The sequence below is a fragment of the Phodopus roborovskii genome, unplaced genomic scaffold (assembly GCF_943737965.1).
Source record: "Phodopus roborovskii unplaced genomic scaffold, PHOROB, whole genome shotgun sequence".
Classification (NCBI taxonomy): domain Eukaryota; kingdom Metazoa; phylum Chordata; class Mammalia; order Rodentia; family Cricetidae; genus Phodopus; species Phodopus roborovskii.
The window spans coordinates 21,696,274-21,720,374 of NW_026126480.1; the positions used below are offsets into that span (position 1 = coordinate 21,696,274).

At 45.5% G+C, this 24,101-nt stretch overlaps 1 protein-coding gene across 2 annotated transcripts in view; it reads left to right on the plus strand.

The window, feature by feature from the left end:
* Positions 1 to 19,622, plus strand: part of Mical2 (microtubule associated monooxygenase, calponin and LIM domain containing 2) — a 186,902-nt gene extending 167,280 nt beyond the window's left edge. For both annotated transcript variants that reach the window (XM_051192696.1, XM_051192697.1), the window contains 4 exons: positions 2,234 to 2,327; positions 12,629 to 12,728; positions 16,408 to 16,481; positions 18,825 to 19,622. In XM_051192696.1, the coding sequence (XP_051048653.1) occupies positions 2,234 to 2,327; positions 12,629 to 12,728; positions 16,408 to 16,481; positions 18,825 to 19,009 (453 nt within the window). In that variant the 3' untranslated portion in view covers positions 19,010 to 19,622. The remainder of the gene's footprint in view (positions 1 to 2,233; positions 2,328 to 12,628; positions 12,729 to 16,407; positions 16,482 to 18,824) is intronic.
* Positions 19,623 to 24,101: the final 4,479 nt, after the last annotated feature.

The following is a 24,101-nucleotide window of genomic DNA, read 5'->3' on the forward strand; positions in this document are numbered from 1 at the left end:
CTTCAGTAAGGACAGAAGCCATCCTCCAACTCCCTGACTGAATCTCTGTTAAATTTCTAGCTACTGGGGTCTAACTCCATTTTAGGATTAGTTGAAAGCATACGTACCTATCACTTTCTAACCCAATGATTTACCCCAAGCATTTCTGTCACAGAAGAACAAAATGAAACAGATGGCATAAACATTGTCCCTCTCTAAGTCTAGTCTTGAAGAACAACTGGGCTTTAGTGTAATAAATGCTTAGAACAATCATGCCTGTTAATCTGTGCAGCATTCTATTAAATCCACCGCTGTGTCCTTCATGTAGCCATGTAGTCTCATGCACTGGTCAGCTTTCTGTCACTGTAACAAAATGCCCAATGCAATTAACTTTAAAAGAGCTAAGTGTTGTTTGGATTTATAGGTCAGTCATACTAGTCCATGGTCAGTTGGCCCCGTTGCTTTGGGCTTGTGGGGCAGCAGCAGATCATGTCAGGGAGTGTAGCTAGAGTGAAGGCAACTGTTTACTTCATGGCTCTGAAAGCAGAGGTAGTGAGAGAGGGAAGCGTTCCTCATATCCCCTTCAAGGGCACACTCCCGGCGATGTGGCTTCTTTCTGTGAGACCCTGCCTTCTAAAGGTTTCAGTGCCTGTGGTAGCACCCTCGACTGGGACGTGAGCTTTTAGAGAATGAGCACTGTGTTTACCTGCTTGGGCTTCTACAGCCACAGACCACAGCCTGGGTGGCTCAAACAACAGATATTTCTTTTCTGGAGGCTGAAAAACCAAGATCAAGGCACGTCAGGCTGGGAGTCTGCCAGGCCTCTGTTCCTGGCTGAGAGACAGCACCTTCCCACTGCATCCTCACAGTCTTTTTGAAGTGAGAGGAGAGGGGAGAGGAGGGGAGAGGAATACTTTTCAGTAATCACACAGATAGGAGGCCCATTAGATCAGGGCTCCACCTCTATAATCTCAATGGTCTCCTTAAAACACCTCATCACCCTGGGAGTTAGGGTCTCAACCTACAAATTCCGGAGCAATTCATTTTATTCCAGAACAACTTCATAGCTGTAACTGCACAACAGTCAGCTATAAAGTCACCCAACCATCTAGCAATCATGTGCCTTACCTGTGAGGAAAAAAAAACGGCTTTAGCAAGACACAAGCCTCTTTCAAAAGCAGCAGAGAAGAGGGTGTAAAATTACAAGCAGTTAGCAGCAGAATTCCCATCTAACTTATGTTTCTGGCTTAAATATGCATAGCTGGGGCAAAAAGAGCCAGGTGGCAAACTCATGGCCCCGTTTAGGTCTCTTGGTGCTGGAGATGCCTTGCCCATTGCACCTGGGATTCCAGGGGAGATTTAGAAGGTTGGGCATTAAGGGGAGAGAGAAGCAGACAGTTGCACCACCGGCCCAGGCGGTTCATGGTTTCTTTACTGTTCCCGTTCAGCTGTATGTAAGGATGGCCCTGCCTCCCAGTATCCCAGTGCTTGAAAGCAGGGAGAGATGATGGAGATGAACAAAGCTTACAAAAGAATGACCTTGTTCAACTTTCCTTCCTAAGAGACTCCATGAGGGTAACAGCTAGTAAGGAAAGTAAACACACCCACCCAAACCTAAGTATAACCTCAAACCTCAAACCTCAAGCAAGTGCTTAGGGGTCCACACAGTGTGAGGTGTACACCTTGTGGGTTCAGCACCTGGTGTTCCGCCTTTATAAATGGAAGATAACAGATCCACAGGCACTTCCCAACATGGCAGCATCTTGAGCCACGACCAGGTACAAGGCATGGACAGGCGCCCTTTGTAGCGAAGGTGGAATGAAAGATGACCCCCCCCCCAAAAAAAAAAACCAGAGCCAATCCCCAGGAGCAGCTCCTTCTCAGGTCTCAGCTGTTCCTTCCTACAGAACAGAATCTGAGCACCCCTAGCCTGTGCTGAGGAGACAGCCCTGGCCTTTGAGCCCATGGTCATAGTCCAGGACTCATGAGGATCCCCTGGCCAGCCCAGGAGCCTCTCCCAACACTCCAGTGTGGTGGGCCTTGTCAGAGGGCATGTCAGTTACACATATACAGATGCTGTGCTCTGTGCTCACCCTAAGGACCAAAGCACCAAGTCCAGACCTGGGAGCTCCACTGTCTCCACCGAGTGAACTGAGGCAATGGCAATGCTGGTGACAGCTAGTAGCAGGCTCAGCCCTCTCTTGTGCTCCTACATATACAGAACCCTCCCATGATTGCACTCTTGGTCTTGCAGGCCATCCAGAGACAGCTGGAGGAAGTGGAAGAGAGACAGAGGACCTCAGAGATCCAGGGTGTGGAGCTGGAGAAGGTGCTGAGAGGAGAAGCCGGTACAGTGGATGGGGACACAGCTGTGGGTACAGGTCTGGGTCCAGACTCTGAGAGTCACGCTGGCCTTGCATGGCAGGGAGGACAAAGAACACTCATCCCCTTCAGGAGACAGGTCAACGCGGGCATATGGTGCTAAGGCCACTGCCTTATGCTTCTATTTTTTATTAATTGATTTTTATTTTATGTGTGTGCATGTTTTCCCTGCGTACAAGTCTGTGCACCATTGAGTCCACAGAGGGCCTCAGATTCCTGGGAAGTGGAATTACAGATGCTTATTAGCTTGCCACATGGATGCTGGGAATGGAACTCTTGTCCTCACCTTCTGGAACAGCAGCAAGTGCTCTGAGATGATGAGTCAGCTCTCCAGCCCCAAGCCTCACACTTTAACCGTGAAGCTGATGGTTTGATCTGAAATTCCTCTGGACATCCTCTGTAGCTTTCCCTCTGCATGAATGACCTTTGAAATTCAAAAGTTGAGAAAAATCCAGTAATGTCGGTTAAGAGTTCAATCCTGCTTTCTAAGAGTGGCTCAATGGGTAAAGTGCATGCTGTGCAAATGTAAGGACCTGAGTTCAAATCCCCAACACCCATGTAAAAATCTACACACAGTAGCACATGTCTATAATCCTAGTTCTGGAGGGGCTAAGGGAGGATGATGCCAGGGACTTGCTGGTCAACCAGTCTAGCAACCCCTCCCCCCCCCCCAAAAAAAAAAACAAACTCTCTGTTCAGTGAGAGGTTTCATCTCAAAAAATAAAGTGGAAATTGACCAAGGAAGAGGCACACCGTCAATTTCTGACCTCCACATGCATGAGCACATAGGCACACACACACACACACACACACACACACACACACACACACACACACACACCTACCTCTATCCCCTCCCATACACATGAATTCTGTATTTAAATTGGTTTCTCTTAATGCAGAGTGAGCAGTGAAGGGATGTAACTCAGCTGGTGTAGCTTGACTATGTGTTTCATGAGATCATGCGTTTGTCTCCTAGTACCACAAACAAACAAAATCATATCACCTGTTTTGGCTGGGCATAGTCCTAGGAAACTCACTCACTCAACCTCTCAGATTCCTTAGTTGAAAAGTGAGCTAACCCACAGTACCAGGCTATTTTGAGAATTCAGGTGCCATGTACCCATGTCTCTCCTACATGGAGATAGTTCACAAACATCAACTGCATTCTACAAAGCAATGCAGTTCGAACAGACACTTTCAAGGAAATACCCAGCTCTGCGATCTTTCCTGCCAGAAACTTAAATTACAGACCCCGAATGTTTACATCTCACTTTGAGCATCTCCCCCAGTCCCCCAACAGTGGAAAGGAGGAAGCTATTTTGAGCCAGACCTAAAGAAATGGGGTTGGCTATTGGTGTTGTCAAAGGTGAATCAAGCCAACCCAAAGATGGATTCTCTTCATTCCCTTTCTACTCTCAGTAAACTAATTACTCTGTTAGGTTTCTCATCCTTTTCTCCTTTGATGTCCTTGTGAGGGTGACAGATGGAAATCAGCAAGGGGCTAGGGACAAAAAATAAAAATAAAAAAAGGGTCATGTCACAGAGAGTGGCCTCAAAGGAAACCAAGTGGAATCTGCAAGCCGGGCCATCAAAATGAAGACATCCGTATTTGTGCAATGGTCATATTCCTCTGTGGCTCCGCAGTCTATGTGGTCCCTTGAGATTGCCCTGCCGCTTAGCGAATGACCGATGCTTATTGGGTTAAGTTGTATTTGAGCTGGCCTCTGCTGCTCCCATTCAAGAGATTTAATGAGAATTATTTAATAGGTATTATTAGGATAATTAGACAATGATCACAGTTAGGCAATAATATTGAGCTATCAAGGTTGTGAATAACCAAATTTAGAGGCAGGCCTGCAAACAAGGAGTGGGCTGCGACAGTTAGGCGAGGCCCCTCTATAATGACTGGGGACAGCCTGAAAGGGTCTTTTGTGCCTGGGAGTTATTCATTAGGCCCATTGAATTAGAGGACTATGCAGGGGTGTGGGGTAGAGGGTGCAGACTGAGGGCCTTGACGTCTGAGTGAAATGAGTTCTTCATTGTCCTGACAACAATTCTGGCTTTCTTTTAAAATTTTCCCCCCAATAATCAGAAATGAGCTCTCCCCACCCCAGCGTAGGGTTCCCCCCCCCAATTTGTTCAGGAAAAGGAAACAGTGAAGCAGAGAGCTAACCATCAACCCCAAAAGACAAACCAAGACACACAGGATATCTGTCAATGTGGTGGGTATCTTTGGCAAAGGCAGCAGAGAACCCCATAGTCCCATGACTAAGTCACCAATGGAGCATGATACTCAGAGACCTGGACCCCATTGAGTCCCCACCTCCTTGCATGAACAGCCAGACCTGGCACTGTCAGCTACTTGGACTTGTCTAGTTGAGACACTAGAGAATGTTAGGATTACATCGTGTTAAATGGTAGGATCACCAAATGCCCCAGCAAGAAACTACTGTGCAGATTAAATGGTAGAGCAGAGCCTGAGCTTTCTTTCCATGTTTGGTGAAAGGAGAAATCAAATGTGAAAGAAGAAAGGTTTCAAAGGATGAAAGGTTTATTTTGAGGGAAGGTGGGCGAGCAAGTTCCTTCCCTCACATGGCCTTGCTCACTTCAGCCAGCTGCCTGTCTGCCTTGGGCTTCTCTCTTTCGGTGTAGCCTCACAAGGATAGCAAAGACAATGCAGGTGCTAGAGGCTACCAGCAGAGGGCAGCAGCAATACATTATGAATGTTTAATGGCCAGCCCTTCTAGGAAGAGGGGAAGTAGTTTAGCTGCTACCCTGAGGAACCCAAGGAATGCTAATTTCCTGCCTCATGTGACAGTGAGGGATTCTGGACAGAGCACAGGAATGAATCAGGTGTTCTTGAATGAATCTTGACATCACCAGCCTTCTGAAGTTACAGCTCTGTCAAATTTTCCCATCTGTATAATGGGACTGAAAAACCTTCCTCCTAGGGATGGTAGAGATAGATGAAAGAGGAAATGATAAGGCAGGGTAGGGGGATGGATCAGTTCCACACACATCGGAGGAACAGAGTTCAGTACCCATACCTGTGGTAGAAAGCTTGGTATGGCACCCAATCCCAGTGGAGGCATGAGGATCCTAGGGTTTACTGGTCAGCTCAGCCATATCAGTGAGCCCCGGGTGCCAGTGAAAGACTCTGTTTTTAAAGGAAGGTAGGAAAGGGGGGGGGGAGAATGAGACCGTTTTAGTGAAGCACTTGGTAAATGGGGTTGTCACATCTTAGGACATCAAAGGGATGGATGCTTCTCTTTCCTTTTGAGTACCCCCCCTTATAAAACCCAGTGAGGTTTAGCTCAGTTCATTTGTTTATACATACCTTCACATTCATTTCTAACTCTCTAGACAGAATGTAAGCTGCTTTCCACAAACATGTATAGTCCATGAATTTCATATGCTTGCCCATAGAAAAATCTCGAAGGAATTCTAACTTAGTAGCTCATGTCTATAATCTTCTAAGGAGGCTGAGTCAAGAGGATGAGAAGTTCAAGGTCAGCCTGGGCTACATGGTTACCCTCACAAAGAAGGAGGAGGAAGAGAAGAAGGAGAAGAAAAAAGAGGAGGAAGATAATTTCAGTGTAGGTTGTGGAAATCTGTATGACATTAACATGTAAACATCATGTGCATGGGCACATGTCATGGCACACGGAGGACAACTTGCAGGAGCTGGTTCTCTCCTTCTACCATCTTTCCTTAGGATCAAACTGTTGTCAGACTTGGGGCAAGGATAGTCTCACCAGCTGGCCAGTTTTGTTTTTTTTTTTAAAGGTGTGTGTGTGTGTGTGTGTGTGTGTGTGTGTGTGTGTGTGTGTGTGTAGTACCCATGAAGGCCAGAAGGGGGCATTAAATTCCTTGAAGCTGACAGGCAGTTGTGAGTTGCTGGGCACCAAACTGCAAGTGCTCTTACCCAGAGTCAACTCTCTTGTCCCCAGTGTAGATTCTTATTGTCACTCCCAATACAACAACAACTACATGAAAACAGTTCAATGAAGAAGACAAAGCCTGTGGCATGGAGGGGTGCCTTTTGCCATAATTTGGGGATGAACTGGGGAGTGGATGGCCTTAACATGACCTCTGAATGGAAAAGCAGTGAGTTGAGGCTAACCTATTGGCACCCAGTCCATGTGGCTGGTTTCTGTGCTTCCACATGCAGCAGAGCAGGGAGGAAGGAGCTCTCTCCATGATTGTCTAGTACAGGTGGACATAAAAGTGGAGACAAATGTCATGTTAACCCGTGTTTAAATATGATGTCGGAGAAGAACGGGACTCTTACAGAGGGTCTCCAGGAGTCACTCAGATCTGAGGTTACTGAAGCAAGGAAACAGTTTGTCTCATTTTCCCCAAATCTGTAGACGCCACTGCTGAAGTCCAATGTTTCCAGGGATGGGCACTCGTGATTCATTGCACAGCAAATAGCAGGAGCAGTAACGTGGTGGTGGTGATACAAGAGGTCTGTCCCCAGGTCCCAGGCTATGATACAGTAGGTTTAAATTAACACACCAAAGCTAGTGCCACAGCTAGGGAACCCAGGGTAAAGAATACAGCAGGCTTTATACCAAGCAGTGGGTGAGTGGGTTGTGCAGTCAGTGCAGTGTGGGCTTCTGAGCCACACAATCTTCTTCTACTGTAGTCAGAGGAGAGGCTCAGGCTTAAGACGCAGAAGCCTTGTGCTTGACACACACAGGTATGCTCACAGTCCAAGGAGACAGCCTCACTCAGATATCAGTAGCCATCTGTTACATGTCCACTTCTGTTCCCAGCTTCATTGGCTACCCTGAAGACATGGGTGTGTCCAACTTACAGCCATGGACTGCATGAACCCAAAGGCGGCTGGGAGCACAGCCCAGCACAGATCATACACCTGTTTAAAAGGCTGTGAGGTGGATTGATTGGTTGGTTTGTAACTCACATGTGTAGTTCTCCTCCTTTGTAAAGGACAACATTCTGTCACAACGTCAAAAGGTTGGTCACTGATCTTTTTGCCAACTGTGTTGATAAACTAGAGATAACCTTCCTAAATCGATTGTTTAAAATAAAACAAATAAGTTCTGGGAAGTAGTGGTGCACACCTTTAATCGGGAGGCAGAGGAAGGCAGATCTCTGTGAGTTCAAGGCCAGGTTGGTCTACAGAGCTAGTTCCAAGACAGCCAGGGCTAAACAGAGAAATCCAGTTTCAAAAAACAAACAAAAAAAAAAAAAAAAACAAACAAAGAAACAAAGAAAGAAAGAAAAAAGAAAAGAAAAAGAAAAACCAAGCCAAGTACAGAAGAAATGATCAGGGCAGACAAAGATAGGACTAGTGTTCAAAAGATAAAATAACCCAATGGACATGAATCCAATTGATTGAAAAACCAAACAGGTGTGATTGTATAACCACCAAACTAAAAATTAAGGAAAACCTTTAAGATGCTGTCTCTAAAAGGAGCAGAAATCATCTGAAAAACCTTAATACCCATGACCCAGTGGACTTTCCAGAGGCCCAGACACTTGCCGCCAAGTTTTGTTTTTGGTTCTGACAACCTGAATTTTGTTCCCAGAACCCACATGGTGGAAGGAGAGAAATGGCATCCATAAATTGTTCTCTGGCCTTCACAAGGACGCGCGCGCGCACGCGCGCACACACACACACACACACACACACACACACACACACACACGTCCATAAATAATTAAATGTAATAAAAAGTCAATATCTACTTAGGATCAAAAAAAAAAATCTTGTAGAACTAGAACTTACGCCAAAACCCTACAGCAAACCCCTCTGGGTCGTCATTGTTGTCTGGAAGACACTTAACTCTGAGCTCTGGGACCTTCAGTGAAGCCAGCCAGTGCTAACTGAGCTGTTGAGAAGTCAGAGGGCAAGGGCTGGCATGCAGCATAACTGGTGAAGCACTTGCTTAGCATGTACAAGGTCCTGAGTCCAATGACCAGCACCCAAAGGAAACAAAAGCAGAGATCAAAAGGAGGGGCTACAGCCAATCTGCAGGAGGTGCCCCTCAGAATGCACCACCTAGGGTGCTCTAATGCCAGCAAGCATCGGTGAGGATGTCCTGTGCATTACCAAAATTGCAGTGAACACCAAATTAGGACCCCTCACAGATTCTGAGGAGGCAGGAAAAACAACAACAACAACAACAAAAACATATCTGAAGAATTAGTTCTGAGCCAGACAGCAAACAAGACTCCATGGACTTGGAAAAACAGCACGCCAATACACAATCAGGAAAGTGGCAGCACCTGGAAGAGAAATGCACAAAACCAGCATGGCTTTAAAGGACAGACTGTACATTTTGTTCCATTATTTTCTGTCCAGAAAACAAACTACTGAACACTTAATGCTAATCACCCCAGGTAAGCAAGGACTAGGGTGCACAGGCTCGGTCACTTGAACTTGATATGGAGAGTCATTGAATTCCAGTAGAGACTGGCATAATTTGCTTTGTGTTTTTGAGAGCGCTCTTGGGCAAAACTGAGTCAATATAAACGATGTTAACAAAAAGTTGGTTTAGGTGTTTTGTTGTGGTGGTGGTTTTTTGTTTTGTTGTTGTAGGTTTTTGTTGGTTTTGGTTTTTGTTTTTGCTGGTTGGTTGGTTGGTTAGTTTTTTGTTTTGTTTTGTTTTGTTTTGTTTTTGAGACAAAAATTCCATGAACCCCAGATTGGCCTTGAACTCCTGACCCTCTTGCTTTCACCTCCCTAGCTGGGATGCCACCCTGCCCAGACACTGAGTGTCGATTTAAGAACCATGGCAAGAGTTCAGGAGCAAATAACCATGACAGTATACCCAAGCAGAGAGGATAAGGGGAATGGTTAGATAACTGAACTACTCCAGTCATGGCCAGAAGCCACCTTGCCTTCTGGCTGCACCCCTCTAGCTGAAGCCTGGCCCTAGGTGAGGAGTCTCAGCACTGCGGAGGAAGGGCTTCGAGTGTAACAGCAGCAGCCACTGGAACAATGGAGACAAGAGAAAGTAAAGGGCCTGGATAGGTACTCGGTACTCACATCTTTGTAGATGATCCACTCCTCAGTGGGTGTTTCCATTGAAGGAGTGGGAGGAAGTATTAGTAAGGTGGTTGTAGTTTCAAGTTGTTAGAAGAAAAAGTTTGGTTTTTGTTTTGTGTTTTACCACCTAGGTGAGTTTTAAAGATGAATAGAAACTAACCCTTCTGAAACTAGGCATGGGGACAATTCACTGAAGGGTTACTATGTACAAAGCACTGTGTTGAGCATGTCCCATGTAGCATTTCATTTAACATCCTTAACCATTTTATGAGGTAGCACTGCCTGCAGCATCTTTCTTTCAGAACATGCGGAAGACCAAGATAGAGAGGTATGAGGTCAGTTGAATGCCACAGGCCTGATTGATCCAGAAGTCCATGCTATGTCCATTCTACTATACCTACAGTGAGAGGCAATGCTTTCCGAACTTCACAGGATCCAGGAGGACAGAATATGACAGGAGACAATCAGTAAGGGGAGTTGTAGATACATATTTCAGTGCACTGTTGTAATTAAGAAAGCAAGATCCCTCTGTATCTGAGTCATTGAGAGGGCAGGTGCCCTGGTATCTTACTCTTCTGTGGCTGTGACAAAATAGCCTGACAAGATGGTGGTGGTGGGAAAGGAGTGATGGTAGGACACGGAAGGCATGGTGGCAGGAGCAAGCTTGGCTGGTCACATCCCATCTGCCTTCAGGAATCGGAGAGTGAACAGGAAATGGATATAAAGCCTCAAGGCCTGCCCCACCCCCACCCCGTGACACACTTCCTCCAGTGAGGCTTGGCCTCCTAAAGGTTCCACAACCTCTCAGAACAGCTAGGGACCACGTGTTCAACTACACGAGCCTATGAGGGACATTTTATGTTCAAGCTACAACACCTGTAAACCTTTTCAAGAGGCTGTATCTACAGATCTCCCAAAGGAACTTTGTCTATTAAAGAGCAGAAGGCTTTGAAAAACTGAACCAGAGCCAATAAAATCACCAACTATTGTACTGATAAAGGAAAATTAAGTGTCTCAGTTCATCCTGTGTTTGTTCCATGTGTGGCAGGGGAAGTCGCTGTGACATAGGCAAGTCCATTGTGAGAGAGAGTTTCAGAAGGGACACGTAAGATGATTATACAGGGTACTGATGGAAGCAAGGGAAGCAAGATGATTATACAGGGTACCGATCTAACTAGATTGTGCAGATTCATGTAGCAGAGCGACTGAATTTGAAAAACAAAAGCAAAAGATTCTCTACAGACAGCAAAATAGTGCTTTAAAGCTGTTTCTTTTGGATTGAGGACAAGGAAGGGGAAGCCCAGAGCTGGTGGCAGATGGTGTCGTGTTAGACGATAAGGAGAAGCAGCATTTGCAGCTCGCAGCTTTTCTGTTTTCTCTATCGTGGAAAACGGTTCCTAATATAGAAACATTAAACAAACATCCAGAAGAAATTGACTCTGGATAGATGATAAAATGAAGAGCTTTGAATTTAGATTTTGTTTTAAAAGAATTTACTATTTTTAAATTGTGTGTGTGTGTGTGTGTGTGTGTTGTGTGTGTTACTATGTTGTGTAGTGTGTATTGTGTGTGTGCTGTGCATGGGTGTTGTATGTTTCTGTGTGTGTATTGTGTGGTATGTGTGTGTTGTGTGTGTTTTGTGTATGTCTGTGTTGTGTGGTGTGTGTGGGGGTCACCACAGAAAAAGGGTTAATTGCAAATATTGCTCTTGTAGAAGACAGGAGTTCAGTTCTCAACACCCACATCAGAGGATTTACAGCTACTTATAACTCTTAACTACAGAGCATCTGAACTCCTCTTTTGGACTCCTAGGACACCAACACTCACATGTACTCACTCACACAGAGACATTTTTTTAAAAAGAAAAAAGAAATGTGTCAGTTGGGTAAAATAGTCAAGAGATTCCCCTATAACAGAAAACAAAACAAACAAGTTAGTATTTAATTCATTTAGTTAGTTAATTGGTTAGTTAGTTTTTTGAGACAGGATCTTGCTACATAGTCCAGACTAGCCTGGAACTTACTATGTAGCCCAGGTTGACTTTGAATTCATGGCAATCTTCCTGTGTGGACCTCCCAAGTGCTGAGATATCAGGTGTGCCATTCCACACTCAGCTAACAAGATGGTATTTAATAAGTTATACACAAGGCTGGAAGTGGGTTAAGAAAAGGACTCACTACCTAAACAAAACATGGAACACCATTGCACCATCACTATGGAGGAAAGCCAGAGTTCCTTTGTGAGTGAATATGAAGTCCAACAACCAGGACAAAGAGTCTCCCCTGCCTCCTCTATATTTCCAGAGGGAGATTTTGTTGAGTTTTGAGTCAATTTGGTCACAAAGATTATCGGACACTACTGTTTATAGATACACTGAACTCTCTCCAAATTTCTCAAGATAGGGAATATGTCACTCTATCCCTGACTTTGGTAGAAACCAAATGAACAAAATTCTTTTTGCAATCTTGAATTAGGGGCTGAAGAGAGGGCTCACTGATTAAGAGCACTGGCTGCTCTTCCAGAGGACCCAGGCTTGATCCCAAGCACCACAGGGCAGCTCACAACTGTCTGCAACACCAGTTCCTGGGGAAACTGTTGTCCTCTTCTGACCTCCGTGGGCAGCAGGCATGCACAGGATGCACAATTATGTCTCTTTAATAAAGGGAAATATCTATACTGTAATACTATAGGAATACAAATTTATCTTCTGTGCGATGCAGTCCTAATTGTATCCTTTTTCATCATTTGGCTTTTCTTCAGGAGAAAAAAAATCAAAATGCCATCACCTGTCTGTGATCAAATGAGTTGTAAGCATCCCTGGCCTGGGAAAGGACCAGGCACCACCTGGGCCCTCTGTCTGCATTTGATTTACAGAGGGGATTTACAGAGGGGAAAGGTCACTGGCAGGCAGCTAGGGCTTCTCTGAAGCAGAACCGCACATCAGTTTTATGGACACACAAGTAGGCTGGAGATGAGTCCTTTGTAGTAGGACACTAGTCATCATAGGCATGTGACCTTGGAATTGAAGTAGTCATGTCCTCCAGGCCCAGGAAGACTCCCTCAGAGCAGACACAGGTGGGTTTCATTTGTGATGCCCATGACCTTGAGGTATCCACAGGGTGCCAGGAGCTGCTTCCTGCTGAGCCCTGCTTGCCATAAACATGGCCTACTAAAGTGGCTCGGAAGCAGTTTGATCATGGGGTGAGAAATGCAATCTAACCTATTTGTCATTGATTTCTTAAGCAGATTCAGAGACACAGGATGAAGCCCAGCTTTTGCAGGAATGGTTTAAGCTGGTTCTGGAGAAGAATAAATTAATGCGATATGAGTCGGAGCTACTGATCATGTAAGTAAGGCAACACAGATAACAGTGAGTGCTAACAGCCTGGTAGCAGGAGCGGGTGGCTCACCGTCCTTGGCTGGAGTCCCAGGGTTTTTCTTCTTTGTGCATACGGAACAGTGATTGAGGCAAATTGGTATTTTGTGTCTTGCATATCATGCTGGCATTAGTGGGAAGACTCTTTAGTGGCCCGCGCTGTCTTCGGAGTTCAGTGGCTAAAATAGATTTTAGAAGCAGGTAGGGAGCTAGAAGGAAGCCATCCCATTCATGGCCCCCAGTCACACACCATCAGTGGGGAAGCTGTGCTTGGCCTGTGTGTGAACCATGGGAAATCTGCCTGACCACTTCCTGGCGGCTTTAATGAAAGAAGGGCTGAACACTGTCTGGGATCTGCCTGTGTCTCTTCTTGGACAAAGGACTGGTGGCCTGGTCAGATGGCCAAAATGAAGATTATGGTTCATCACACGTTCCTGAAATAGACAAAGGATGCTGTACCAGCCAGCATTCTGGAGAGAAAGAATACAGCATGGAGAGTAAAACACCAAGCTCCAGAACTATGCAGGAGTTTTCATTTATGCTGTTGGTTTTATTTTTACTCCAGTCTGGGGAGCTTTAGAGGAAGGGTCCACTCTTCCCTGCAGGTTCTGAACCAGGTGAGAAATAGATAAGCAAATATCACCTTTGTTATTAAAGGTGACTAGTGGCTGAGGGTGAGAACCCAGACCCTTGCTAGCTATTAACACATAGACAACCACAGAAACATTTCCCCCAGGGAAGGCAGAAGCCCACACGGAGGTGGAGGTGCCGAGGGAGCATCATTCTCCCAGACACTCTCCAGGATGCTTTCCTTGCCTCTTCCACTTCCTGTGGCTCCAGGTTTTGGTGGTGGCTGTGTCACTCCATGTCCACATGGCATTGTCTGTGTGTCTGTGTCTCCTCCTTGTCTGTCTCTCTTAAAGTCTTGTTGGGCTGATGGCTCACCCATAGAATCAGAATTTAACCTTCTCAAGGTCCTTCACCATGTCTGCAAAGACCCCTCTTAAAGTAACATCACATTCACTGTTTCCAGGGCTTAGGATGTGGACACGTTTTTCTTATTCAACCCATGCCACTAGCCAAACCTCACAATTGGATGTATCTACATCGTGAAAAAGGAAAGTGGACCTACTTGATTCTTAGGGGAAAGGCTTTATCCTAGCTAGACCTTGGGTCTCAAGGGTGGAGAGGTGACTTATGCAAAGGCCAGGAAGATGTGTTTGATTGTCACATGTGAGGCTGTGACTAAAGGCTAGTGAATACAGGCCAAGGATGCTAAGCTTTCTTACTATAATACACAGGACAGCTCCCCCTTCCCACCTACAAGGAGCCAGCAGCCTCCAGCCAGCAGCACTGTGAAATCTTACCAAGCCTAGGGAGCTTGAGAACACATGCTTGCTGAAGATAGACTGAGCTTGAGAGAGGAGAAGGCAGGTGAACATGCCTCCTCTAGTTTTCCAAAATCTACCTGAGAATGGGGATGGGAGGGGTTGGAGTAGGAGTCCAGGAGTTACACTCACTACTCTCCATCCACACAGAATGAAAAAGGGGGATCTTCTCAAGTAATCATTTGTTTCTGGACTTTTTTTTTAATGAGTATAATGATCCTCAAAGAAATTAAGTAATGTGTGTTCATATCTGCCTTATATGCAGCCATACTGTCTGCAATGGAGTTAGGTCTGAATTATAAAGTCCTTTCAACAGAAACTTATCAAGAACATCTTTGTACTGGGAACTCAACTGGTTTCTATAGAAACAGGCCATAGCCAGGCATGGTGGCACAAGCCATGAACCCCAGCACCTCACAGGTTGTAGGGGCGGGGCAGAGAAGTGACCAATGGCAATAAGAAAGCCCATCAAGAGTTTCATGAAGGATGCAAGAGTCTGTCTTGGGGAAGAAGGAGGCCAGAAGCTAGCTTCACAAGAGAGAGCTCTAGCCAAGGACCTTCTCCTCCATAAGAGGTCAAATAGGACAACTGGGGTGTATGCTCCAGACAGAGACATGTTGAAGGTTTTGTTTGGAGGAAGTACTGTATGAACAAGGAGAGATGTCTTAGATTGGCATGTCAGGTCAGACCTTTTAGGAAGACAGAATGAGTGGTATGTAAGATTCCTTGGGGATGACACCTGTGAAGGATAAAGAGAAAGAAGCCAGGGTAGCAATAGAGTCTTGGGCCTGCACTGCAGTTCTGATTCCTTGTAAAAACAGAGGATGGAGACTTGGGCAGGAGAAGTTCTGTGTGTGAATAGCCCATCAGAGGGCTCCATGTTTGGAAGGAGTTGCCAGGTTTTACACCTCTATGATGCTTAGCCATTGTCTGGGAATCACCCAGGAAAAACAGGGCTTCGACATGACATTGGAGGTGATCCTATAGCAGCCTCCTTGTCATGAAGCTTCTCCCAAAGACTCTGTGAGATCTGAGCTGCCACCCCAGCTGAGCTCCTACATAGGACCCAGTTGTCACTAATAAGGTGGGACTTCAGTGTTTTTTTTTTTTTTTTTAAGAATTTTTTTTTAATTATGTATGCAGTGTTCTACCTGCATGTGTGCCTACAGGCCAGAAGAGGGCTCTAGATCTCATTACAGGTGATTGTGAGCCACTACGGGGTTGCTCAGGACCTTTGGAAGGGCAGGTAATGCTCTTAATAGCTGAGCCATCTCTCCAGCCCCCAACTTTAAAAGAAAAGGTAGTAGCAGGGCTGGGGATGTAGTTCAGCTGGTAGAGTGCTTGCCTACCATGCAGGAAGCCTTGGGTTCAATCCCTAGCACCACTGGGGTAGTGGCACACGTGTGTAATTGCATGTAGGGGTAGAGGGGGTGGCAGAAAGAGCAGAGGTTCAAGGTGACATAGCAAGTCTGAGGCCAGCCTGAACTGTATGAAACCCCATCTCAAAAACAAAGAAATAACATAAATATGAAAACTAATGGCAACGACAGTGTAGAATAAAGTGACTCAACACTGTCACAGGCACTCATGTACCTATAGGTCAGGTCTGGAAGGGAATGTCCTGACAGGAGGAACAGTGGGGCCCATTCCCAACCCTTGGCCTTCTCTTTGTGGCCCTGGAGCAGTGGCCTCACCCTCTAGACCCTGTGCATGTGCTGCATGTGACCCTTGGGGGCATTCAGTTCTTCTCCCCTCAACACTTTTCTTTCTCTACAGTCTTTTCTTAAGGATTGTGCGACTCTCACCTCTTGACATCATCACATCTGTCTGGTTCCTTGTTTCTCTGGTGAATTCCAGAGTGGCATGTAGGAGTCCCCCCAACAATGCATGGGCCAACATCTGGGGAGCCACACGGCGAGGAATGCCCGAGACATCACCAGGCTCTGAAAAGTCAAGTCCTCAGTTGACTGTCAAAGAGGACTCAACTCCATTCCCTGCTCTGCTGGTCCCCACAGAGGCAAACCCTAAAGAACAGTGTGGTGGTCTCCAGCTGTCTCATCATCTCTCAAATCCAGCACATCTCAGTCATCTTTCTAGACACCTCTAGTGGTCCCAGCAGTAGCAATGCCTTCTACTTAGAGATATTAGAAGATGCCAGCTTTAATGGGGAAAGAGACTGTTGTTGCTCCTGGCTGTGGGTGCCTCCTTTCATGTTCCCACATAATCCCCTATTGACAGCTGGAACATTTTCTTGTACTCAGGGCCCAAGAGCTGGAACTAGAAGATCAGCAGAGCAGACTGGAGCAGAAACTACGACAGAAAATGCTCAAGGATGGTGAGTATGGGGCACATTTGGGGTCCCTGCTGAAAACACGCAGACCCCAGGACATTTAAGCAGGGCACCCCATCCCTGCTTGGGCAGCCACCAGTTTGAGAGAGCACAAAGTCAGCCTGTGCCTTGACCTCCCCTGAAGCCCAGCAGGTCTCCAGTTGGTGTCATTCACTTGTGAGGGCCACATTTCCTTCATCCCATGTGTTGATAGGAATAAAGCCACTTATTTAATTTTTAAGTGCATTTTCATTAATGCGGACTCATGTTGTGCAGCCCAAACTGACCTTGAACACCCTGCCTCTGTATATTCATTACTTTCCTCCCAGCTGTGACTAAACACCTGAAGAAGTTTGTTTGGTCTCACAATTTGAGGAGGCGTGGTCCTCCACAGCTGGAAGGATGGTGACTGGTGGGTCTTTGATGGGAGGAGCATGCAGCTCTTAGCAGAGCAGGAAGCAGACACGGGGCAGGAAGTAGGGCAAGACTATAAACCTCATCCCTCTCCCGGCAGTGACCCAGTTCCTCCAGTGAGGCCCCACCTCCCAAAAGATCAGAAAACCTTCCTAAGCAATGTCACCAGGTAGGGACCAAGTGTTGAACACAGGAGCCTGTGGGGAAGATTTTCCTATTAAAACCATACTGCTCAGTCTCTCACCTGCTGGGTTTCTGGGTGTGTGCCACCTTGGCCGGCAAGCCCAGTGGTGCCTGTCTCTTTACCTAGTTATCCTTTCACATAGCAAATATTGATTGAAAAGGTAGTACAGGTTTGGCACATGGCAAAGACCAGCCCCTCCCCACCGACAGTTTGTGCTCTCAGTGGGGAGACCAGTAGCCAGATCAGTTATCACAGAACTTGAGGACTGTAACAGTTGTTGGGGGGCCACAGAGAAGCCAGGCCTGGCTCTGGTGGGCACTAGGAATGGTAATAAGAATAATCCCTGGTGGCATGGGCCGGGACTGTAGCAGGGCACTGTGCGTGAGAAAAATGTCCTACGGTGCTTTATGAATTCATTGGTTCCAGCCATACGAGCACTCACTCTGAGGTGTGCTTGTGGGATTATGGGCCTGGTCTATGATGACTTTCTTACACTGACATCTTACAAGTCTTCTAGATCTCATAGAGCCAGCGTTATCCCAGCCTCACTGGGTTACCTGGTACTGGGAATGCATACTACATAGTAGACATCATTATTTTTGGTTAAGTATTTTATTCCCATTTTGAGATTTGAAAACCAAGTCTTAGTGAAGAGAAATAATGAGCTCAAGGTGAGAGCTGGGCTCCAGTTTAGCAGGAGACCACAAACTCATCTCCCTCCATGGAAGCTATTTAATAGCTCCTGTCTCTCTCTCTCTCTCTCTCTCTCTCTCTCTCTCTCTCTCTCTCTCTCTCTCTCTGTCTAATTCAAGGTCCCCCTCTAGAGCTGAGACTGGCCTTAAATTGCCTCCCAAGTACTGGGGTCACAGGCAAGCACGACATACCCAGCCAGACTCTTTCTTTTTAGAAAACTACACTTCCATTTATTTGTGTGTGGGTGGGGGGCACACATGCCACAGCACATATGTGGAAGTCAGAGGACAGTTTGTGTGCGTTGGTTCTCTTCCTTCCACTAGGTGGGTCCTAGGAATTGAATTTGGGTCATTAGGCTTAATAGCAAGCATCTTTATCTGCTGAGTCATTTCTATTTCTAAGAAACCCTATAGGGCTGCACTATATAGCACTATTAAGAAAAGTATACAAAGCCGGGGGGTGGTGGCACATGCTTTTAATCCCAGCACTCAGGAGGCAGAGGCAGGTGGATCTCTGTGAGTTCAAGTCCAGCCTGTTCTACAAGAGCTAGTTCCAGGAGAGCCTCCAAAACCACAGAAAAACCTTATCTTGAAAAACTGAATAATAATAATAATAATAAAAAGGTATACAAGGCAGCCATGGTGTTTGCATACCTGTAACCTAGCAGCAAAGAACAAGAGGGACCTTGCCTAGAATAAGGTGGAACCCAAGAACCAACTCCTAAAAGTTGTCCTTAGACCTCCACACACATGCCATAGTGGTGCATGCCTATAATCCCAGTACTTTAGAGGTGGAAGCAGGAGAATCAGGAGGGGAGATGGTAAATGTGTGCGCATGCACACACACACAAACACACACACAAATGCACTAGTGAAATCTAAGCTGACTCCAGCACAAGGCGCCCACCTTTCTCCTCTGTAGCTTTAAGAGCAGCTCCCCGGTGTTAAATTCACTTCCTTGTAATGAAGCCCAGGACAATTGTGAACTCCCACGCTAAGAATTCCTCCGGCCCCAGTCTTACTGAATGAGCACTTAGTTTTTCTTCTTTGTTTCTTTAGAGGGCCAGAAAGATGAGAATGATCTAAAGGAGGAGCAAGAAATATTCAAGGAGATGATGCAGGTGATTGAGCAGAGAAACAAGCTTGTGGATTCCCTAGAGGAACAGCGCATCAAAGAAAGAACCCAAGACCAACACTTTGAAAACTTCGTTCTCTCCAGAGGCTGTCAGCTCAGCAGGACTTGAGGTGCCCTTCCCCCCACTGAAGCCAGAGAGCCAAGAAGGCTTTCTCACCCAGGCACTGAATTTAGACCTTACTGCTTAAAAGGAAAGAAAGAAAATTAAATGCCTCTCATATGAGCTCCATATGGTAGGTCACATCTGTAATCCCTTTTGAAGAAAGCTGAGGCAGGAGGATTGCTGTTTGTTCCTGCATTATACAAAGAGACCCTGTCTCATAAAAACAAACATCTCTTGTAGGTCTTATATCTGTTATGTCTTCCCAAGATTTTTTTCCAAAGTCTTTCATGACAAAGTGACAAAGGCCCTTGAGCTTGGCAGTGCAGGTGATCTTGGCAGACGACCAGCATTGTTTGCTCCCTGGAAAGTCACACAGGCTTGACCTCCCAGCTGCCTTTGTCATTTTTCTTTATAATTCATTGAGTTACATATTTTAAGACTTTTAAGAAATGCCTTTTCATTAATACGCCCATATTTGTCTTTTTTGCACGGCTGACCAGTTTCCAAATGTCAGGACACGGCAGCGGCAGTTTAAAGATTAGCTTAATATTTAAATTGTGTTTCCAGAGAAAGCAGAGAAACCCCGAGATTACTGATTAAATAAAGCCAATAACTCATATAGCAGGTGTTAATTCAATACAGGGTGAATTTAATTTACCAGGTATATTTGTAAGCCTTAATATAATATACATAAGCAATGAGAGTTAATTTAATTTTTTTTGATAAAGGCAAAAAGGAAATAAAACTTTAAGTTCATGCCAGCAGGATTCTTGGTTTTCACCAAATCCATTACCTTTGAAGCCTGTTATTCCCACAATGCTCTGCTTCTAGCCCTGGACCATAATAAGTGCTTTTAGGAAATGAATGATTTTACAGTGTTTTTTGAGTTTTTGGTGATGACAGAAGGGAAGCTTTCATTTGTTGACAAAAACTGGTGAGCTGACATTGCTACTAAAAAACACAGGTGGTACCAGGAGAGGTGGCTTTTCCATGGTCCTTTATCATTATCTTAAGTGCATGGCCTCTTTGAAACAAAGACAAAACCACTTCCAACTTCCAGGTAGAACTGAGGGCAGCACCCACATTTATCAAACTCCAAACTGAGTCCGGGTGTGTGTGTGTGTGTGTGTGTGAGAGAGAGAGAGAGAGAGAGAGAGAGAGGAGAGAGGGAGAGAGAGAGGAGAGGGAGAGACCTTTTAAATTTGCAAAAAAAAAAAAAAAAAAAAAAAAAAATGTGAATGGAGTGGCCATACCCACATGTTGGGTGTCCTTGAGTATTTGGGCAGTGCTACAGAGACAAAGGTAGAGCGTGTTGAAGTATTTGCCATAAGATATTGGATTGTTCTCCTTTTATGGAATTCTTAAAAGATTTAACCTGCTAGTGATGAAAGAGACTGAAGGACTCTTGAGTATGTATCTGGCCACTCATAGCCATGAGTATTTAAATGTTTCTTTAGACAAAGGTGCTTTGTAGCTGTTGGCTATAACTGGTGACTGGCGTTTTCTGTCTAAGCTGACTCATTGATTACTTCCATCTAAAAAGGTGTTTGTATGATCCGACCTGCCTGGGGGTAAGCCAGTCGTAGATGCAGATAGATGGCACCAGTCAGCTAGCATTCTGGGGAGTAGTTAAGTACAACCCTCTATGGGACACTGAAGTCCAACAGTTGCCTTTACTCCCTCCTTTACTCCTTCCTTTTTTCTGCTTTATTTTTATTTTCTAGAATCAAGTCTTCTAGTGTATTCAGTTCTAATACTAATTACTACTAATTAGTAGTAATACCTACTAACCTACAAGTCCTCCACTCTTAGCTACTTATTTTTATTTATTTACATATTTGGTGGACATGGGTCATGTGATTTCCCATCATTCTGATTCTCCAAATGATAGTCTAGGGGATTTCAAAACAAAGACATTACTGTAACATAATGCCGAGATGTTTGAGGCAGTGATTTGCATAGTAATAAAGATGTATAAAGATATCCAAAATATTTTCAGCCAGGCATGGTTGTGCACAGCTTTAATTCCAGCACTCAGGAGGCAGAGGCAGGTGGATCTCTATGAGTTCAAAGACAGCCTGATTTACATAAAGAGTTCCATGCCAGACCTTGTCTCAAAAATATTTTTTTCAGCCCCCAGACATTGAGAAGAATATTGGATACACACAAATGAGCTCATTTTGAGAAAGATGTGTAACTTCAGTTTTCATTTTCCAGTCAGATGAAAGCACACTGCTTGATGTCTGTGTGTGTTTAACAGAGGATTTGAGTTGGGGTACTTAGGGTGTCATCGTGAATAACAATTGGCACTTGTCTTAATTAGTTATATTAAAAGGGATTCTCTCAAAATGGCCAGGAGAGAAGGTAATCTTGGTCCTACGGTTGGGTTATTATACTGTGGTTGCTGGGCTGCTTAAAAGGGTTTGGTTCCTTACAATGGAGAATGTTCCAGACTCTCAAAATGCACAAAGCACATCTTGCTTTGTTTCTTTGTGCAATAGAGCAGGACTGGGAAAGGATTCAGTCCTGCTATACAGAAGAGCCCCAGGGAAGAAAGTCAAGAAAAAACCGACATCAAGCTCCAGCCTTGGGTCATATTTCACAGCCGGCCTCCCACAGTGTCGAAATCAAGCCAGACAGGTTTTGATAGTCACAAGCTCAGAATTTTACCCACGCTGGATCAAGAATTATTCTTAAGTGTGGTCTCTCCAACCGTCCATCTATTGATCTACTTATTCAGCATTCTCTGAGTACTGGTGGGGTGCTGGGTGCTAGGCTGCAGAAAAGGGGTTTGTCCTTTTCATTTACAAAGAGATACACAGGTCAGGAGCTCACTGCCATCCCCAAAGACAAGCCAAACCAAAAAAAAAAAAAAAAAAACCGAAAAAGAAAGAAAAAGCTCTCCCCAACTACTGCAGTCTGGCAATAAAAATAAGAATAAGTTCTCGTGTTGCTAAAACTGTGAAAAATCCTATCAGGTTGTAGCATTTCATTTAGACCTCCTCGTTGGCAGCATCAGGCTGCTTGGAATCAATCAATGGCGAGCTACAGCATGTTAATTACCACTGAGAAAGGAAGTGGCAGGTGGTGCCAACTCTGATGAGCTGAGATGCAATTGATGGTTTTTGCATGTGGGGGGGGCAGCAAATGGCAATTGGGTGATGTATCTCATCCCAGGCAGCAGATTGATAGGCTTCTCCTTCCAAACTGAGAATGGCAGCATACCCCACCCAGGTGGCTGATCAGAGAAACCTCCTCATCTGGGCAGAGGTGGCAGGGGGCAGCTGGCACCATTACACAAATAGAGAAAGTGGCAGTTGATGGATGTGGGCAAGATCCAATGTGGGAACTGATTGTCCTCGGAAGGTTCACATAGGGCAAAGTCTCCTATTTCACCTCACCTCACTGCTGACAAGCTTGTAAAAGATTAATCTGCTGCAACAATTGGTAGCTATTCATGTTGATGGAAACGTGTTGTATGTGCATGGCTCTAAATACCTAAATGAACCCTCAAATAAATGGTTTTGTGCCTCAGGAATCAAAACATATTCATGTGGGCTTGCCTGGCCCCTCGGAGGGCAGCGTTCATTTCATCCCTTTCTTCTCCATGAAAGAACCTGGACAAAGCCTTGATTTCATACAGGAGTCTGGAAATTGGCATGGGACCTCTCATTACATGAGGCACCTGGAAGGATTTACCTGCCCAGCCTCTCATTGGATTCCAGTGGGAAAAGTGAAGAGAGCTCAGTTCAGGTGTGTTCTCTTAACAAAGAAAGTATTTTCAATGTTATCATAGAGGAGGGACCAGGCCATCCTTACCCCAGCCTGCCAGGTCCTCTCATTTTCTTGCTGGGGGTGTGGTTGGTTTTGAATTCCACTTCTTCACTAGGGACACACACTTGTGCACAGAGCTAGCTGCTTTCTTCTGTTCAGCCTTTGAGGGTCAAGTTTGTCTTGCCTTCATTCTTAACCTCAGCACAGGTAAATGTATAGAATGTAAATTATAATGCACCTAGATGGCCACATCGGGACATCAACCAGTCAGTCCTGGGAGCACTCCCCATTCCACTCAATCCCTCTACATCATGAGAAAGCTCTGATCCACTGTTTAAATGGATCTGCTTTTCTCATTGGCTGTCAATGGGAAGTGCCCAAAGTCCTCAGTGCTTTGTAGGTCTAACCTATGAAGTGAATAGACAGGGACAGCCACCTCAGAGAATTTTGACTGGTGTTGTTTGGGAATCTTCTGGAACTCAGCTGCCTACTCAGTTTGCCTTCTTAGTGGTCCAGAGCGGCAGACAGACTCAGCCTTTCTACACCTGTTGGCTACAGACCACCATCCCAACCAAGCCTTCAGGAGCAAGCTGGGTAAATACGCCTGCTTTTTCTTCCAGCTCATTTCTGCAGAATAGGGAGGTCAAGGGGGAGGAGAGGAAGAAATAAAGGATGAAAGAGGGAAGGAAAAGAAAACATAATGTTCTGGATTTGACCCTCAGCACCACAAAAAAAAAGGAAGGAAAGAATGCAAAAGCCAGCTGATCAGGGCAGCCCCTGGACCCCCCACTAGCGTAACAGTCAAGGCAAATTCAGCTAGTCCCACCTGTTGGGTGCTATAAACTCTGCCTCATAGTTACCTGTCTCCTCCTGAAAATGCAATTCTGGGTAAGTATTTTGTCTGAATTCTCAGAGGATGAGCCCTAGACACAAAGAGACTCAGCCACTCAACTAATTACCATCAGTCCTGGTCATGTGTGTTTCGACCCAACCCAGCTGTGGCCTCAGGAGTCTGTGGCCTAGATCTCCAGGTGCACAGCCCTACTCTGCACCCCATCCAGCCTCCTGCCCAGTATCATCTGCACTTTCCCTTCCTGCTTCAGATGGGTTTCTATCACTGGTCCTCACAAGCAACATGCTAGCACTCACTTCATCAACATCAATCTGGGAACACAGTCCAGAGTCCAGGCTGCCACTTGACCCAGTATTTTGTGCTGCTTTTGTGTGTGTGTGTGTGTGTGTGTGTGTGTGTGTGTGTGTGTGTGTGTGTGTGTGTTACTGAACTGTGCTGCACCTCTCCAAAGTCTAACCCGAGACCCACAAG